This window comes from Giraffa tippelskirchi, chromosome 4 (assembly GCF_054371585.1).
Source record: "Giraffa tippelskirchi isolate mGirTip1 chromosome 4, T2T-mGirTip1v1.2.pri, whole genome shotgun sequence".
Lineage (NCBI taxonomy): Eukaryota > Metazoa > Chordata > Mammalia > Artiodactyla > Giraffidae > Giraffa > Giraffa tippelskirchi.
The window spans coordinates 53,262,633-53,281,809 of NC_137278.1; the positions used below are offsets into that span (position 1 = coordinate 53,262,633).

General features: G+C 42.3%; 1 protein-coding gene across 1 annotated transcript in view; it reads left to right on the plus strand.

The window, feature by feature from the left end:
- Positions 1 to 19,177, plus strand: part of DNAH6 (dynein axonemal heavy chain 6) — a 281,257-nt gene that overhangs the window by 187,293 nt on the left and 74,787 nt on the right. Inside the window, exons 52-60 of the mRNA XM_081596922.1 lie at positions 285 to 546; positions 2,080 to 2,203; positions 3,213 to 3,409; positions 4,676 to 4,879; positions 7,493 to 7,618; positions 11,768 to 11,932; positions 15,983 to 16,050; positions 17,236 to 17,416; positions 18,861 to 19,040. Coding sequence (XP_081453048.1) covers positions 285 to 546; positions 2,080 to 2,203; positions 3,213 to 3,409; positions 4,676 to 4,879; positions 7,493 to 7,618; positions 11,768 to 11,932; positions 15,983 to 16,050; positions 17,236 to 17,416; positions 18,861 to 19,040 — 1,507 coding nt within the window. The remainder of the gene's footprint in view (positions 1 to 284; positions 547 to 2,079; positions 2,204 to 3,212; positions 3,410 to 4,675; positions 4,880 to 7,492; positions 7,619 to 11,767; positions 11,933 to 15,982; positions 16,051 to 17,235; positions 17,417 to 18,860; positions 19,041 to 19,177) is intronic.

The following is a 19,177-nucleotide window of genomic DNA, read 5'->3' on the forward strand; positions in this document are numbered from 1 at the left end:
CAGTCTTTCGCAGCATCAGAGTCTTCTCCAGTGAATTGGCTCTTTGCATCAGGGCTAAAGTATTGGAGCTTCAGCATCAGTCTTTCCAATGATTATTGAAGATTGATTTCCTTTAGGGTTGACTGGTTTGATCTCCTTGCAATCCAATTCCATGAAATCATGCGTAATTGACAGTCTTTTTTTAATCTATAGAATAATATCTTAATGTTCTCAAAGGAATACATTTCTTTTGTTGTCACATTCCTTTATTACAATGCTATTAACTTACCATTTGTGTCTTTTAGACCTGATTGGCCAACAGCAAAGCAACTTCTTGGTGACTCTAACTTCCTAAGAAGACTTTTAGAATATGATAAGGAAAATATTAAGCCCCAAATCCTGACAAAACTTCAAAAATATATTAATAATCCTGATTTTGTGCCTGAAAAAGTTGAGAAAGTGTCCAAAGCATGTAAATCCATGTGCATGTGGGTAAGAGCCATGGATTTGTATTCTCGAGTTGTCAAAGAAGTCGAACCAAAAAGACAGAAACTCCGTGCTGCACAGGTATATTGTCTGTGTTGTGATATTTTATAGAATCAACAACCGTGATCATCAGACATTCAAGCTTCTTTTGTGGTGCCACTGAAACCCTATGCAATATAGATAGTAACCATGCTCTTATTAAAGATTATTTTTCGTTTTCACGGAAGTATTTGTCGCTCAGTTGTGTCTGACTCTTTGTGACCTCATGGACACTAGCCCCCCAGGCTCCTCTGTCCTTGGAATTCTCCAGCCAGGAATATTGGAGTAGGTCGCCATTCCCTTGTTTAGGGGATCTTCTCAGCTGAGCAGTTGAACCTGGTCTCCTGCATTGCAGGCAGATTCTTTACCATCTGAGCCATCAGGGAAGCCCAAAATAGCTAGCAGAGATTGTTATTTCATGTTCCCAATGCTGTGGGCCCAGTTTGATCCCTGATTAGGGAACCAGATCTCACATGCTGCAACTGAGAATTTATAGGGCTTCCCTGGTAGCTCAGACGGCAAAGCGTCTGCCTACAATGTGGGAGACCCAGGTTCGATCCCTGGGTTGTGAAAATCCCCTGGAGAAGGAAAGGGCAACCCACTCCAGTATTCATGCCTGGAAAATCCCATGGACCAAGGAGCCTGGTGGGCTACAGTCCATGGGGTCGCAAAGAGTCGGACACGACTGAGTGACTTCACATGCCGCAACTAAAGATCCCACATGCCACAACTATGACCCAGCATAGCCAAATAAATAAGTAAACATTAAAAAAAAGATTCAAACATGAATATAAGTGTGGCTTTGTTTCAATATAACTTTATTTATGGTCATTGAAATTCAAATTTCATACAATTATCGTGTATTGTGAAATATTATTCCTCTGATTTTTTTCCCTAACCATTTAAAACTGTAACCACACAAAAATAGGTAGCCGACTGGATTTGGCCTGCAAGCCTTAGTTGCAGACCTCTGCTCTAGAGAACTAGTTAGGAAAGATTAGTTTTCACTATTGCATGAATATTTCATTTGTTTTATCATTTTTAAAATACTTATTTATTTTGGGCTGTATTGAGTCATCATTGCTGCTCAGGCCTTTTCTCTAGTTGTGGTGAGCAGGGTCTACTCTCTAGTTGTGGTGCACAGGCTTCTCACTGCAGTGGCTTCTCTTGTCGTGAAGCATGGGCTCTAGGGCTCATGGTGTTCAGTAGTTGCAGCACATGGGCTCAGTAGTTGCAGCACCCTGGCTCCAGAGTTACAGGGAAGCCCTGTTTTATCATTTAAAGTTAATAGTTCATTGTAGTAACTAATTCACCTCCAAATGCTTAGTACATCTGTTTTGCTAATCTTTCTATGATTCATTGGGCTTTGTTTTGTTCTGTTTGGTCCTGCTCTTATATTTTATTCTATTTTATATTTGGTTTAATTTTGTATATCGTATCAAAATCTTTTAAAACAAAATCTTTTGGGGAGAAAGAGAAAGTGAATCTGATTTTTTAAAAAAATAGCCCATTATAAATGGGCAAATTCAACCCTTTTTGTAGTTTATTCTTAAAATATTTACTTGATTTTATTAGGCTGAACTTGATATCACTATGGCTACTTTGAGAGAAAAGCAAGCATTACTAAGACAAGTGGAAGAACAAATACAAGCCTTACAAGATGAATATGACAAAAGTGTGAATGAGAAAGAAAGTCTGGGTAAGTAACTCATAAAATTTGTGTTGGTTAGGAAATGCCAGATTTTCCAAAAGAGACAGTGTTTTCAGGCATCAGATCTCAGCTTCCATCCAACATATGGGCGTATTTGCATTAGATGGATGGTCTTAACCTTCAAGTATAACATTAGAAGAACTGAATATATTGTATGTATTCAACCTCTATGTCTGAATAAGACAGAGCAGCACATGAATTTGATCCAGAAAATAAATACTACAGGGGCAGGAAGAGAGCTCTGTCTTCAGCCAGAAGACAGGAGTATCAAAAAGGAGCTCTCTGTCACAGATGTGAAGAACAAACATATGGATACCAAGTGGGAAAAGGGAAAGATGAATTGAAAAATTGGGATTGACATATACACACTGTTGATACTATGTATAAATTCATGTCACACTCTTTGCGACACCATTGACTGTAGCCCACTGGACTCCTCTGTCTATGGAATTCTTCAGGCAAGAATACTGGAGGGAGTTGCCATTTCCTTCTCCAGAGGATCTTCCTGACCCAGGGATCCAACCCAGGTCTTTTGCATTGCAGGCAGATTCTTTACTGTCTGAGCCACCAGGGAAGCCCCCATAGAATAGATTACTAAGGAAAACCTACTGTATAGCACTGGGAACTCTACTCAGTGCTCTGTGGTGACCTAAAAGGGATGGCGATCCAAAAAGGATGGGATATATTTATATATATGGCTAATCCACTCTGTGATACAGCAGAAACTGACACAGCTGTGTAAAACAACTATACTCCAATTTAAAATTAATTAATTTAAAATAAAATGAAAGGAACTCTCTGCATAGGCGATTCAAAGAACTTGGACTTGGCTCTGAAATGAGAACTTGGGCTAAATTGGCCTGAGGTTTCCCAGAGATGTATTGACATCATTAACCAAATAGTGCTGATTCTGCTATAAGCAGAAACAGATGAATAAACTTCTTATACTGTAGGAAAATACTGAATGACATAACCTGATTTTCTTTCAATTTTCTAGCGAAGACGATGGCACTGACCAAAGCACGTCTGGTACGTGCTGGAAAGCTGACGGCTGCGTTAGGAGACGAGCAAGTCCGATGGGAAGAAAGCATCCAGAAATTCAATGAGGAGATATCAAATATCGTTGGGAATGTGTTCATAGCAGCAGCTTGCGTGGCCTACTACGGGGCCTTCACAGCCCAGTACAGGCAGTCGGTGAGCACACGTGCTTCCTGTGAGGACTGAGAAGCAGCTGATACTGGGGGAGGCGGGATGTGTGCGTCATTTTTCTGGGTTTAGAGGAAGGTTCTCCAGGATGGAAAGTTAGGTCTACATTCCACTACCCACCACTTCCCCTATTGTTGTTCAGTCACTAAGTCATGTCTGACACTTTGCTACCCCATGAACTGCAGCACATCAGGCTTCCCTGTCCCTCACCATCTCCCAGAGTTTGCTCAAACTCATGTCCATTGAGTCAGTGATGCCATCCAACCATCTCATCTTCTGTCACTCCCTTCTCCTCCTGCCTTCAATCTTTCCCAGCATCAGGATCTTTTCCAATGAGTCAGTTCTTCCCATCAAGTGGCCAAAGTATTGGAGCTTCAGCTTCAGCATCAGTCCTTTCATTGAATATTCAGAGTTGATTTCCTTTAGAATTGACTAGTTTGATTTCCTTGCAGTCCAAGGGACTCCCCTATACCCCTAGGCTTTCCTTAGCGCAGTCCTCCTTTTCCTCTCCTGCCTTAGAAAGTTACAGCTTTGCTTACACAACACAGTAACCTGGGAGAAGAAAAAGAGACAGGGAGTTTCCCACCCCTAGGATCAGAAGTGGCATCAAATTCAGCCAGGATGAAGTGTTCTGAATTGGCGAGGCTGCTACACAGGCTCAGCAATGGGAAACAGCAGGGATTATTTGGAGATACTTGCAAAACACTTTTTTTTATGAAACGCCTTTCAAAAATGTTTTGCCCTGACCTTGAGTTCTAAAACCTAGTTGGTATAAGACTGATAGAGACTCTCCAGGAGCTCAGGGGTCAACTGATTCTAATCAAGCAGAGGGGCCAGGAGTGCTGTTGGGGGAGACAGGTCCCTGTTGTACATGTCTGTACCACTCATTGAAGGAGGTGAATGCTAACAGCCCTTTGCCTCATCTGCTAATTCCCAGGGTCACCCAAGGTTATTGTGGGGACCCCTAACTTCTCCACGTGGTCTCAGACTCTCCCCAGAGTGAAGATTACCATGACAACCCCTGTGTTTTATACTTGAGAAACCTGAGGTCCTGACAGTGTGTATGACATGCCCAAAGCCACACCTAGCTAATAGTGTAGTTCTAGCCCCTGGATCTCCTAATTCTTTGTCCACTTCTTATGTCCTGGGCTCTGATTTCAAGATGCCTGTGGGGCCTGGTAGGACTTGTTGTGTGGATCCTCATTTACTAAGTGTTCCTGACTCATATACAAGTAAACTTTTCTCCATCGACAGCTTATAGAGTATTGGATCCAGGACTGTCAGTCTCTGGAGATCCCCATCAATCCCGACTTCAGTCTCATTAACACTCTCGGCGATCCCTATGAAATACGGCAATGGAACACAGACGGGCTGCCCCGGGACTTGATATCAACAGAAAATGGCATTCTGGTTACTCAAGGCAGACGGTGGCCTTTGATGATTGATCCCCAAGATCAGGTGTGTAACCAGTGCTTCAGATGAAGAGCAGCCTATTAACTCTGCTTAATATCATTCTATTACAAATTCTAAAAGTAGACTTCAATGTACTTGTAAGATCTTGGACGTAAACCTACAAGGCCATCAAGATGTCTTCTAGTTCACATCCCTCATTTTATGGAGAAAGTAAAAAGGGAAGAGTCCAAGTGCTCTGCACACTTGATTTTGGTTGGTTTTATTTAGAGAGTTGACCATTTGTTTTCTGTTTTCTATGGGAGCAGAAATTCATTCCGGTATAGTCCTTGTCCCTAAAAGTTCTGAGGAGTCAGAATGAAGAAGTCAGGGTATGATGAATTTGGCGCTAGTGGTAAAGTATCTTCCTGCAATGCAGGAGACCCGTGTTCAATCCCTAGGTCAGGAAGGGAATGGTTACCCACTCCAGTATTCTTTCCTGGAGAATTCCATGGACAGAGAAGCCTTGTAGGATACAGTCCTTGAGGTTGCAAGGAGTCAGACACGACTGAGCAAGTAACACTTTCACTTTCACTTGATGAATCTGGGGCCAGCTTTCTTGGAACTTACTGAATTCCATTATCTGACTCCTAAGTCCTTGGATCAGTTGTTCTAAATGGTTGTTGTTTCATCGCTAAATCATGTCTGACTCTTTGCAACCCAATGAATAGCAGCACGCCAGGCTTCCCCTGTCCTTCACTATCTCCTGGAGCTTGCTCAGATTCATGTCCATTGAGTCAGTGGTGCTATCTAACCATCTCATCATGTTCTAAATGGGGTTTAGAAAATGGAGTCAATGAAAGCAAAGACAACCTTGAACACCTTGTGTGAGCTTTATTTTCATAGATGGACCTTGAACACCTTGTGTGAACTTTTTTTTTAACCTAGATGGTAAAAAAAAAAAAAAAATCTTTATTTGTCCCAAGTTTGAACAACAACAAAAAAGAATCCCAAACATTAGAATTAAAAAGTGTTTTTATTTGTAAGGGGAGTGATTTTTCTTTTATTTTATCTTTTTTTAAAATCAGAGTATAATTGACTTACAATGTTGTATTAGTTTCGAGTGGGAATCTGTTATATAGCCACTCTTTTTAAGATTCTTTTCCCAAATAGGCCATTGCAGAGTACTGAGTAGAGTTCCCTGTGCTATATAGTAGGTCCTTATTAGTGACCTATTTTATATATAGTAGTGTGTATATGTCAGTCCCAATCTTCTGATTTATCCCTCCCCTACTTACTCTCTTGGAGAAGTAAATGGCAATCCACTCCAGTATTCTTGCCTGGAAAATCCCATGGATGGAGGAGCCTGGCAGGATACAGTCCATAGGGTCGCAAAGAGTCAGACACGACTGAGCGACTTCACTTTCGCTTTCACTTACTCTCTGGTAACCATGTTTGTTTCCTAAATCTGTAATTCTATTTCTGTTTTCTAAATAAGTTCGTTCAGAGAAGGCAATTGCACCCCACTCCAGTACTCTTGCCTGGAAAATCCCATGGACGGAGGAGCCTGCAGTCCATGGGGTCGCTAAGAGTCGGACACGACTGAGCGACTTCACTTTCACTTTGCACTTCCGTGCATTGGAGAAGGAAATGGCAACCCACTCCAGTGTTATTGCCTGGAGAATCCCAGGGACGGGGCAGCCTGGTGGGCTGCCGTCTATGGGGTCGCACAGAGTCGGACACGACTGAAGTGACTTAGCAGCAGCAGCAAATAAGTTCATTAGTACCCTTTTGTTTTAGATTCCACATATAAATGGTATCATATGATGTTTGTCTCTGACTTACTTCACTCAGTATGGCAATCTCTATATTTATCCATGTTGCTGCAAATAGCATTATTTTGGTTTGGGGGGGGGCTGAATAATATTCCATTGTATAGGTGTACCACATCTTTTTTTCATTCCTCTGTGATTGAAATTTAGTATGCTTCCATGTCTTGGCGATTGTAAATAGTGCTGCCAAGAACACTGGGATTCATACATTGATATATTTTCGAATTATCATTTTCTCCAGATATATGCCCAGCAGTGGGATTGCTTGATCATATGACAACTCTATTTTTGGTTTTTTAAGAAACCTCCATACTGTTCTCCATAGGGCCTGTACCAGCTTACATTCCCACTACCAGTGTAGGAGAGTTCCCTTTTAACCACACCTTCTCCAGCATTTATTGTTTGTAGATTTTTTTGATGATAGCCATCCTAAAGTGTGTGAAGTGATACCTCATTGTAGTTTTGATTTGCATTTCTCTAATAATTAGCGATATTGAGTATCTTTTCATATGTATTTTTATCCATCTGTATGTCTTCTTTGGAGAAATGCTATATCTTCCACCCATTTTTTTGATTGGGTTGTTTGGTTTTTTTCTTGATATTGAGCTGCATGAGCTGTTTATATATTTTGGAAATTAATTCCTTGTTGGTTGCTTCATCTACAAATATTTTCTCCCATTCTGAGGGTTGTCTTTTCATTTCGTTTAATGAATGAAAACATTAAACAAAATATTTCCTTTGCTGTGTAAAATCTTTCAAGCTTGTTTCTAGATTGAACATAATTTCTAAATTTTAAAAACTTTCACATTTTTACAAACTGAAATGTCCTACTCTGTGCTTTCTCATACAGGCAAACCGCTGGATAAGAAACAAAGAAAGCAAAAATGGTTTAAAGATCATTAAACTCACAGATAGTAATTTCTTACGCACACTTGAAAATTCGATCCGACTTGGTTTACCCGTCTTACTGGAAGAGGTTTGCTTTTTCACTTTCTTTTTTCCTTGTGTTAGTTTCCAACCTTCAGACTATATCTGAAATTCTATACAGGCAATGTCTACATTATGACAAAGACACCAGTCAACTCCCTTTTCTAACTGGTCAAACCAATTGCTTTGCTCCTTAAACAATACACTCTCATATGGGGAATGATCTGTCACTGAACCAAATTTTGGAAGACACTGCTTTGGTGTTAAGTGGGATGGTCAGTGTCTTCTGACACTGCTGATTCTCAGGCCTCGTGTGACTCTTGATCATTAGCAGCCCCAGAAATTCAAAGCAGCAACCTCATCAGGGCATGTCTCCTTGCACCAGTGATGTGAAGCCAGTAAAACACCCCAATAAGTATAAATATTATTTTCCACTTAGACACAAAGTTAGAATTCGATTAAGTGGTATGATATAAACTTTCATTTTTTAAAAAAAGTATATATTTGTTAAGTCTTTGTGTTTTATTTCTTCAGAATCAAATCACTCCAAGAGTGGATGTTTTTTAAACTGTTCATTCATTCAATACACATTGTTTGAGAATCAATGGCAAACAATACAAAGATGGTTCTTGCCCTTGATAAGATGACTATCTAGTTGGGGACAGAGACAATAAACAGAGAAAAAAAGGAGAAAATGAGACAGAGGAGACCAAGAGAACTGTGGTAGGGACTTCGAAGAGATAAACCCAGTGCTGACATAGCTAATAAAGAGGTAGGGTGGGGAGAGCTGACTACCATCATGGTTAATAATGGTAACCTGTACGATGAGTTCACCATGAGCACTCAGAAAGATAGGCTTTCCAGGCAAAGAGGACAGCATGTGCAGCAGCCTTGGACACAAAAGAAACCGGGTAACGATTGTAGTTTATTTCCTTAATTTCCCGTACTAGTTGTATAAGAGAAGAATGAGTAAATGAACACTGTGAGCTTAGTCTCCGTGCAACTGTGTCTAGAAGGATCTCTGCAGCGGCAGAATGGTGAGAAGCTCAGAACAGACCAAGGACCTGGGGCAGCTTAGCTGCAACCCTGGTGTAGCTTAGCTGCAACCCTGGCATGGTGCAGCTAATACTAGAAACAGCTACCACTCACTGATGGGCTTCCCCAGTGGCTCAGCAATAAAGAATCCATCTGCAATGCAGGACATGCAGAGATGTGGATTTGATCCCTTGGAGGAGAGCATGGCAACCCACTCCAGTATTCTTGCCTGGAGAATTCCATGGGCAGAGGAGCCTGACAGTCTAAGTCCATGGGGTTGCAATGAGTCGAACACGGCTGAAGCAACTTAGCACACACGCATCACTCACTGAATGCTTCCTACACACCAGACTCTGGTGTTGGTGTTTTATGTGTATGAACTCTTTAATCCACACTGCACCTTACAAGGTGGTTACTACTATTATTCCGTTTTACCATTGAGGAATCTGAGGCACAGAAATGTGAAATAAACCATCTGAGCAGCCTTGATTGTCTAGAAAATCCACAGCAAGTTACCAGTCTCCCAGTCTGAGCTCCAAAGAGCACAGGAATCCTCCATGTGTGGCTGTGACCTTGACCAAAATGGACAAGGTTCTGTAATGGGTCCCAGACCCCCATTTAAACCCTTAAGTTACAGGAGAGGGTGAGATCTCCAAAAATCTTTGGCAGGGAGTCTCTCTTGCTTTCTGTGAGTTGGTGTCACTCAGATTATACACCTAACTGCTTTCTACATTTGTGGAGTGTTATTTTCAAACTTTGCCTCCACCCATTCATGGGTGTGAAATAGAGTTAACCAATCTTAATCACTATCTTTTAATGAAATAGAATAGATTTTTATGTATTTTTAATTCATCTGCCTTTGTTACGACTTTTAAAGCTGGAATGTGATTTAAGCACCACATTCACAAAACTTGCTCTGAGTTACTTTTCAAACGGCTTTCCAACATTCCTAGGTAGGCTTATAAACATGCCACTCTAAAAAATATTTTTCTTTGGAAAACAAGCCCTATGGGTAGTTATTTCCATCAAGTTGGTTCAGTTTAACATACTAATTTCTAGAGGCTTGGCACATGCAGTAGATCACTACAGGGGATGGGAGGTTAAAAAAGTAGATTCCAGAAGATGAAAGTCATTTTAACAAGTTGTTGTTGTTCTTGTTTAATTGCTCAGTCCTGTCTGACTATTTTGTGACCCCTTGGACTGTAGCCCCACCAGGCTCCTCTGTCCATGGAATTTCCCAGGCAAGAATACTGGAGTGGGTTGCCATTTCCTTCTCCAGGGGATCTTTCTGACCCAGGGATTGAACATGAGTCTTCTGCATTGCATGTGGATCCTTTACCACTGAGTCACCAGGAAAGCCCAGCTTTAATGAGTACTTTTCTTTTAAATATCAAGGTGTATATTAATACTTCAGAACACTTCAGTGACAAAAGATCCAGTCCACTAAAGAATCTGCTTGATAGCTAAATGCTTCAGGCCACGAAGGTAATATAGGTTACACATACCTTACAAGAAACACTACTTCAGTCTATTAAGGCAACATGAAAGTAGAAAAGAAAAACTAGCTCTGCTTTAGTGCCAAAAGTATCACAGTGTCACACTTAGTAGAAAGAAATCTTATCTTCCCTTGTCACACAGATTTTTAAATGTTAACAAAATTAAGGAAATACCTGAAAACATTATAAGAGGGGATGGAATCAGAGTGTTGAACAGGTAGCCAACTAACCCTCAAGCAGAGCTTCATCTGCTTCCTCCATGAGGGACATGTCATAGAATAGACTTTAAAAAGCACAAAACTGGGGACTTTCCTGGTGGTCCAGTGGCTAAGACTCTGTGCTTCCAGTGTAGGGGACCTGGGTTCGATCCCTGGTTGGGGAACTAGATCCCATATATTGCAGCATGTGTGCTACATATGTGCTACAACTAAGACACAGTGCAGCCAAATAAATAAATATTTTTTAAAAAATAAAAATAGTAAAAAGCACAAAATTGTATTGTGGGTAGTAAGGGAAACTTTTATCTCATAAAATTTTGTTTTAAGAAATTGCATGCTCAGGTACCACATTGCAATTTAAAATAGATTTGTTAGCTACTGTTGTTGTTTAGTCTCTAAGTCATGTCCAATTCTTTGTGACCCCATGGACTGTAGCCCCCCAGGCTCCTCTGTCCATGGGATTTCCCAGGCAAGAATATTGGAGTGGGTTGTCACTCCCTTCTCCAAGGGATCTCCCTGACCCAGGGATTGAACCCAAGTCTCCCACATTGCAGGCAGATTCTTTACCACCTGAGCCACCAGAGAAGTCCAGGTCTTGTTAGCTATAAATTACATCAAATTTTGGCAGTTCCCAGGCCCCCATCAGATACAAGCTGATATAAAGATGTTTATCATGGGGGTTGTTGGCAATGTCTACATGTCCATGTTCTTACCAACAATCAGATTTGCTTTGAGGGGGGTACAAATTACTGTCATGTAGAGTAGAAATCTACAAACTTTCTGTGAAGAGCCAAGTATTTTGGGTTTTTCAGGTCACATACTGTATCCTTGCCTGGAGAATCCCTTGGACAGAGGAGCCTGGTGGGCTGTGGTCCATAGGGTCACACAGAGTCAGACATGACTAAAGCAACTTAGTATGCATGGTCTGTCTACAAATATTCTCTGAACAAATACTCTTCTTTGTTTTGTTTACTTTGGGGGTTTTGTTTATTTGTTTTACAACACTTTAAAAAGGTAAGAACCATTCTTAGCTCAAGAGCTATACAAAAACAGGCCCCACTGGGCCAAATTCGGTCTGCAGGATGGAGTTTGCTTGCTCCTGACCTAGAAAAACCATGGAAGTGAACCAAGTTTCTTTTGTCTGGGACCTGTTCAAGGACCACCCTGTGGATTCTTCTTTCTTAGCTGCTTTCTCTTGGGGAGGAATTGTGTATAAATTTAGCCCAAATAAGTATATGACTTTCCCATGTTCTTATCTCTAGAGTATCAAGGAAACAAACTCTGGAAAAGGTACACTGTTAGAGGGAGTGAGAGGAGTTTAAGAAGTATCCATAAGATCACTGAAAATTTGCCTGTTTAGAGTTAAGTTTGAATAAGAAATTTGAAAAAGTTGCTGCCGTGCATTTAATGCCTTTTGAAAATGTATTTTTTATTGTTTTAACGTTTAAGCTTAGAGAAACCCTGGATCCAGCTCTGGAACCCATCCTGTTGAAACAGACTTTCATCAGTGGTGGACGACTGCTGATTCGCCTTGGAGACTCGGACATTGATTATGACAAAAATTTCAGGTTCTACATGACGACCAAACTGCCAAACCCCCATTACCTGCCTGAGGTATAAGCTGCAGGCCTGGAACCCCCAGCCTGAGAGGATTTTGCTAGGGTGATGGGTTTCCCCTTGCTGAAAGGAATGACTCCTCCTACCCCCTCTTCCCCTCAGTCACTCCCTCCCCCCACCATCTTCTACTCACTTCTCTTCAGAGTCCTGACTGATTCCAGTCACCCTTCCACTCACCTTCTGATTGGGACTCAAATCCCTCCCACTGCTGGGTCCCCAGTCCCCATCCTGTCTCACTTCCCTATGCAAGCAATACTCCCTCCAGTATTCTTCCTTTTCTGCTCCTCAATCGTTCTAATGAATCATCTAATTCTAATGAATTCTAATCATCTAATCATTCTTCAAGAAAATTAGAGATACCAAGGGAATATTTCATGCAAAGATAGGCACAATAAAGAACAAAAATGGTATGAACCTAACAGAAGCAGAAGATATTAAGAAGAGGTGGCAAGAATACACAGAAGAACTGTACAAAAAAGATCATCACGACCCAGATAATCATGCTGGTGTGGTCACTCACCAACAGCCAAACATCCTGGAATGTGAAGTCAAGTGGGCCTTAGGAAGCATCACTACAAACAAAGCTAGTGGAGGTGATGGAATTCCAGTTGAGCTATTTCAAATGCTGAAAGATGATGCTGTGAAAGTGCTGCACTCAATATGCCAGCAAATTTGGAAGACTCAGCAGTGGCCACAGACTGGAAAAGGTCAGTTTCATGCCAATCCTAAAGAAAGGCAATGCCAAAGAATGCTCAAACGACCACACAGTTGTTCATCTCACATGCTAGCAAAGTAATGCTCAAAATTCTCCAAGCCAGGCTTCCACAGTATGTGAACCGTGAACTTCCAGATGTTCAAGCTGGTTTTAGAAAAGGCAGAGGAGCCAGAGATCAAATTGCCAATATCTGTTGGTTCATTGAAAAAGCAAGAGAGCTCCAGACAAACATCTACTTCTGCTTTATTGACTATGCCAAAGCCTTTGACTGTGTGGACCACAACAAACTGGAAAATTCTTAAAGAGATGGGAATACCAGACCACCTGACCTGCCTCTTGAGAAACCTGTACGCAGGTCAAGAAGCAACAGTTAGAACTGGACATGGAACAACAGACTGGTTCTGAATCGGGAAAGGAGTATGTCAAGGCTGTATATTGTCGCCCTGCTTATTTAACTTATATGCAGAGTATATCATGAGAAATGCTGGGCTGGACGAAGCACAAGCTGGAATCAAGATTGCTGGGAGAAATATCAATAACCTCAGATATGCAGATGACACCACCGTTATGGCAGAAAGCAAAGAAGAACTAAAGAGCCTCTTGATGAAAGTGAAAGAGGAGAGTGAAAAAGTTGGCTTAAAGCTCAACATTCAGAAAACTAAGATCATGGCATCTGGTCCCATCACTTCACGGCAAATAGATGGGGAAGCAATGGAAAGAGTGACACACTTTAATTTTGGGGGGCTCCAAAATCACTGCAGGTGGTGACTGAAGCTGTGAAATTAAAAGATGCTTGCTCCTTGGAAGGAAAGTTATGACCAACCTAGATAGCACATTAAAAAGCAGAGACATTACTTTGCCAACAAAGGTCCATCTAGTCAAGGCTATGGTTTTTCCAGCAGTCATGTATGGATGTGAGAGTTGGACTATAAAGAAAGCTGAGGGCCTAAGAATTGATGCTTTTGAACTGTGGTGTTGGAGAAGACTCTTGAGAGTCCCTTGGACAGCAAGGAGACCCAACCAGTCCATCCTAAAGGAAATCAGTCCTGAATGTTCATTGGAGGGACTGATGCTGAAGCTGAAACACCAGTACTTTGGCCACCTGATGTAAAGAACTGACTCATTTGAAAAGATCCTGATGCTGGGAAAGACTGAAGGCAGGAGGAGAAGGGGTTGACAGAGGATGAGATGGTTCGATGGCATCACTGACTCAATGGACATGAGTTTGAGTAAACTCCGGGAGCTGGTGATAGACAGGGAGGCCTGGTATGCAGCAGTCCCTGGGGTCGCAAAGAGTCAGACACGACTGAGCGACTGAACTCAACTGAACTGAATCATTCTTCTCTCTCCTCGGAACCAAGGCCATTTGTCCCCTCTTATTGTGGCTGAGAAATAACTCAGAGCCTAAGAGAGCCTTCAGGGTTGGGGGTTATCTGTCAATGTCTGAGTGTGCTGGCGCCCAGCAGACAGCCTCAGATGAGAAGATGGCCTGCTTGAGAACTCTGGTGACCGATGACATTAGAGGGTCATGATTCTAATGTCTGGAGTCTGTACTTAGAGCTCTGGGGGAGGGGCATCTTGTCCCCTTACTCGTGCTCTCAGACTATTGAGGGGAGCTCTATGAGCCCCACATCCATCCACAAGTCTCTGAATCACAGCAAGATCCAGAAGATTCCCTCCTCTTGTGCTGCAGAACCAGAGGCAGTTGTAACAGAAAAGAGGACAGCTGGGATTCCTCTCTCCCTCCCCGCAGGGAGCTCTGAGAGGCAGCTCCACCTACCCACCTACCCATCCCCACTTCCCTCCCCCAACCCCTCACAGCCTGGGGCTGCCTCTGCCCCAGGCACAGCTACTAACTCTGCAGTCTTCCCAGCCCCGCAGGTCCCCACCCCTTCTCTAGTGGTGTCCAAGGAGTGAGAGAATGGAATTTTCCTCAGAACTTCACTCCTCTAAAACTCCCACTAAAAGTCATCTTGGAAAAAAAAAAAAAAAAAAGTCATCTTGGAACATACCATTCCAAAGAGTGTCATTTCGCTTTAATTACTGAATCCTCATAGCTGCCTGTCTTCCCTGGATGTATTCAGGTTAAATGAAATTGACACCCTTCTTGCATAAAATGAGGGAAATGCTCTTAAAAGCCTAGGTCAGGGTTTTGTTTGTCAGCCTCAAGGGGTTTAAATGCGCAGCCTCTGCCAGAGCTCAATTCCCAAGGGCTTTTTAGATTTAAGAAAGCTCAGTTGGTAAAGAATCTGCCTGCAATGCAGGAAACCCTGGTTCAATTCCTGGAGAATTTCATGGACAGAGGAGCCTGGCTGGCTACGGTCCATGGAGTCGCAAAGAGTCGGACACAACTGAGCGAGTTTCCCTATCTGAGTGATGTCAGAATATTATAGCAACAATTTTTCATAAAAATAGTATGATGAGACAAAGTATATAAAACTCTAGTATCAACAGTTTCTTTTTAACACAGGCAAATTATGTGAAAGTCATATAGCTTCTTTTTAACAAACAATGTGAAAGTCACTATAAGTGATTTTTATTAGCCCATTTAGCCTCACAAATACCCTAGGCATTGTTACTTCCTATTTTCCCAGTTTTTCTCTTTTTTTAAAAAAAACTTTTTGGCTGCACCACATGACATGTAAGATCTTAGTTCCCTGACCAGGGATCAAACTTGCACCCCCTGCCTCGGAAACACTCATCTTTAGCCACTGAACCACCAGGGAAGTCCCCTATTTTCCCTATTTTTAAGGATCAGGATCTGAAGCTCAGAATGGACTGGCTTGTTCTACAGCACATACACACTGACAGGTACAGCTAGAATTTGAGCCTGCTTCTTTCTAACCCTTCGCTGGCTCACCTTTCCGTAAAATACAATTCTCTAACGGTGGCATTTGAGGAGCAAGATTGTCACTCACGGCAGTAGAGAAAATCGCATTATAATTTTGTGAGACATGAGAGTTCCCTGGTGGTCCAATATCTAAGACTCCACACTCCCAATGCAGGGAGCCTGGGTTCAATCTGTTGTCAGGGAACTAGATCCCACATGCCACAATTATGCCGCAGCTAAAGATTCTACATGCTGCAATGAAGATCAAAGATCTCACGTGCTGCAACTAAAACCCAGTGCAACCAAATAATATAATTAAATAATTTAAAAAAAAAAGAACTTAGTGAGACTAGGATTTTATTACTTGCCTTGTATGGGTAGCAAGTGTGTTTACCATTAGACCTGGAATACATCCAGCTGGACAATAATGAGCCCTGTTCTAATAAAGAAAGCCATTCATATATTATTAGTCTGAACCAGTTACTCTCTGCTTCTCTTCTAGGTGTGCATCAAAGTTACCATCATCAATTTCACTGTAACCAAATCAGGTCTGGAAGATCAGTTGTTAAGGTAAAAAACAAAGGGCAGGTGGTGAGGGAGTGGTGGGGAGAGCAAAGATTTCCTCAAATTTGTTTAGAAATTTTGACTTAAGAAAAAGATTAGCTTTCAAATAGAGGGATGGGGCAAATGATGAAAGGGCAAGTGAGGGGAGACATCAGTTTGCATGTTTAGACTAGAGAAGCTAGAGGTATAGCCCCTTTATTCTTTTCTTTTTCTTTTGAGATTTATGTGTTATTTGGTGGACATTCTGAGGGCTTCGAGCCTGGGAGACGGGACTCTCAGATCACCCTGAGGGACCTCTCTGAAGAGGCAAGGAGGGGAGCCAGGATATACAAGAGTTTTTGCAACAAAGTAACCAAAAGATTACTGTTAATTAAAGAAAACTTCCCTCATAAAAGAGCTTCCCTCATAGCTTAGTTGGTAAAGAATCTGCCTGCAATGCAGGAGACCCAGGTTCTATTCCTGGGTTGGGAAGATCCCCTGGAGAAGGAAATGGCAATCCACTCCAGTATTCTTGCCTAGAGAATCCCATGGACAGAGGAGCCTGGTGGGCTGCAGTCCATGGGCCACAAGAGTCGGTCACGCCTTAGCGACTAAACCACCACCACCAAAGAAAACTGGATTAAGTCAAGTTAAGGAATCTAGTGCTTTTCTATGTATGGGAAGATGCAAGAATCTGGGCTCCCTGAAATCATTCCTTTGATATGCACCTTAGCTATCTGGGGCCAGCATCCTGTGCTTTCTCATCATAAATAAAGCCCCCTTTTTAGATGCAGCCAAGAATTGTTTCAGAGAGGTGGTGGGATTTCATGAGTCTCCCCTCTTAGTAGGAAAAGAATGTTCCAGGCACCATTTTCAGCTTGGGACAAGCAGCCATTAGAAACAGAAATTGCATGATTAGAGAAATGAAGCACTGAGCAGATTTTCCTATGAGAAGAAGAGCAGAAGCCATGGAAACTGTGGTCAGGTGCAGGTCTCTGAGATCTAAGATGCAGAATTAAAACATACGTGTAATGCAGTGAATAGTCACTGGGGACACCCAGCAGAAGAGGGGCCTATGCACTAGAATTTGGCTGGTAGCATTAATATTCAGGTAAGTAGTATTCAGGATACAAACAATGAGAAATTCGGAAAGAAAAATAGAACTCTAGAGCCCTGAGAAAGACCTAACTTAGGGATTCACTTTGGCACCAGTGATGTCGTGCGACTCGAGAAGCCTGAGTTGGAAGATCAAAGGATCAAGCTCATCGTGAGGATCAACACTGATAAAAACCAACTGAAAGCTATTGAAGAGAAAATCCTGAAAATGCTCTTCACATCTGAGGGAAATATTCTGGACAATGAAGAACTCATTGACACACTCCAGGATTCAAAGGCAAGTCAAATATTTTTATTATTTATAAACAGTGTGTTACTTCAAAATATATAACTGCACCCTTTACGGGTCCTGCCCGTTTTTTTATTTTACTTTTAACTTCATGGGGCCTTCATTGCTGTGCATGGGCTTTCTCTAGGTGCGTGAGTGGGGACTTCTCTCCAGTATCCTATCATCTGTATCTGTAAACTAGTTTCTGTTTGCAAGGCGTTGCCTTGAAGACATCCTTCCTATAGAGTAGAGACATCATTGTTGTACAGTAGAAACCAACACAACATTGTAAAGCAATTTTCTTCCAATTAGAAAATAAATTTAAAATTTTTCTTTTTTTAAAAAAAGAGTAGAGTCAGGATTGATTGCTCCTGGGCTGCACTTACTGCCACTTCCTGCCTATAGTTCACAGGCCAGCGGTTCCATAGTGATTACTTATGGTCCCTGCCCTCGACCCTGTGACTTCAAGACAGAGGATTTCCCAACCTAGGGAGGTCCACACCTGAAGAAGATGAAAGAGTGGTGAACAGGGGCAGACAGCAATAGGGAAAGGCAGAGAGACTGAAGGAGACAGAGAAGGGAATCTTGGAAATCCCACCGGCCAGAAGGCTCCCCAGAGCCACAAACCCAAAAGACAGAAAACCAAGAGAGCAGCGAGAGACCTTGACAACATCTCTAGCTTACTTAGGATTACACTGTTATTGTTTGGTCACTGTCATATCCGACTCTTTGCGACCCCTTGGACTGTAGGCCACCAGGCGCCTCTGTCCGAAGCCCTGGGCAAGAATACTGGAGTGAATTGCCATTTCCTCCTCTGGGGGATCTTCCCAACCCAAGAACTGAACCAGCGTCTCCTGCCTTGGCAGGCAGATTCTTTAACAATGAGCCAATAACCCTTCTCAAACAATAGCTTCTACCCCCGGGTTTCCCTGTATGTACACCTGGAGTACCGGGAAAAAGGAGAGAACATTAGATTTCCTTGTTATTCCAGAGTGGGATGTGGTACCACTGCCTTCCAGAATCTCTCCACCCCCTCTCATGAGCAGTTTCATGGGTATCCTTTCTCCCCTCCTATCTCCTTTCATTACAGGAACCCTGGATCACTTGAGGACTGCTCAGGATGAAGCCAGGGAGCAATTGGGTGTTAGTATTTCCATTTCAGAAGGCTCCCAGGTTCCAGGCTCAGAGAAATTCTGCTCCACTTCTCCCCCAGTCTCCTGTGTTGCCTATTTTCTTCTGCCCATCCCTAACTCTGCCTGGAAAGGAGATCAGCTCAGTTAGAAGGAGGTCACTGAGTCCTGAGACTGAGTCATGTGTCTGGAGGGCCTCCTTATTATAATCATGAATTCGTCATTGTCTTCTTTCTTTCCTAGACCTAACTGGATATGTTCCCCAAATCCCACCATTTTTTGGAAGCACATCCTCAAGGACTTGTCTTCTTTTGTTTATTCAGATTACTTCCGGCGCCATTAAAATCAGACTGAAGGAAGCCGAGTCTACTGAACGGATGATAAACATCGCTCGTGAGAAGTATCGTCCTGTGGCCACTCAAGGCTCTGTTATGTACTTTGTCATTGCAAGCCTCTCGGAAATAGATCCCATGTATCAGTACTCACTAAAATATTTTAAGCAGGTAAGTGCATGGTTGTTGTTGTTAAAGAAATGTATCGGTGTCTCATGAGCAAAATGGAGAAGAGCATGGCAACCCACTCCAGTATTCTTGCCTGGAGAATCCCATGGACTGAGGGGCCTGGTGGGCTATGGTCCGTA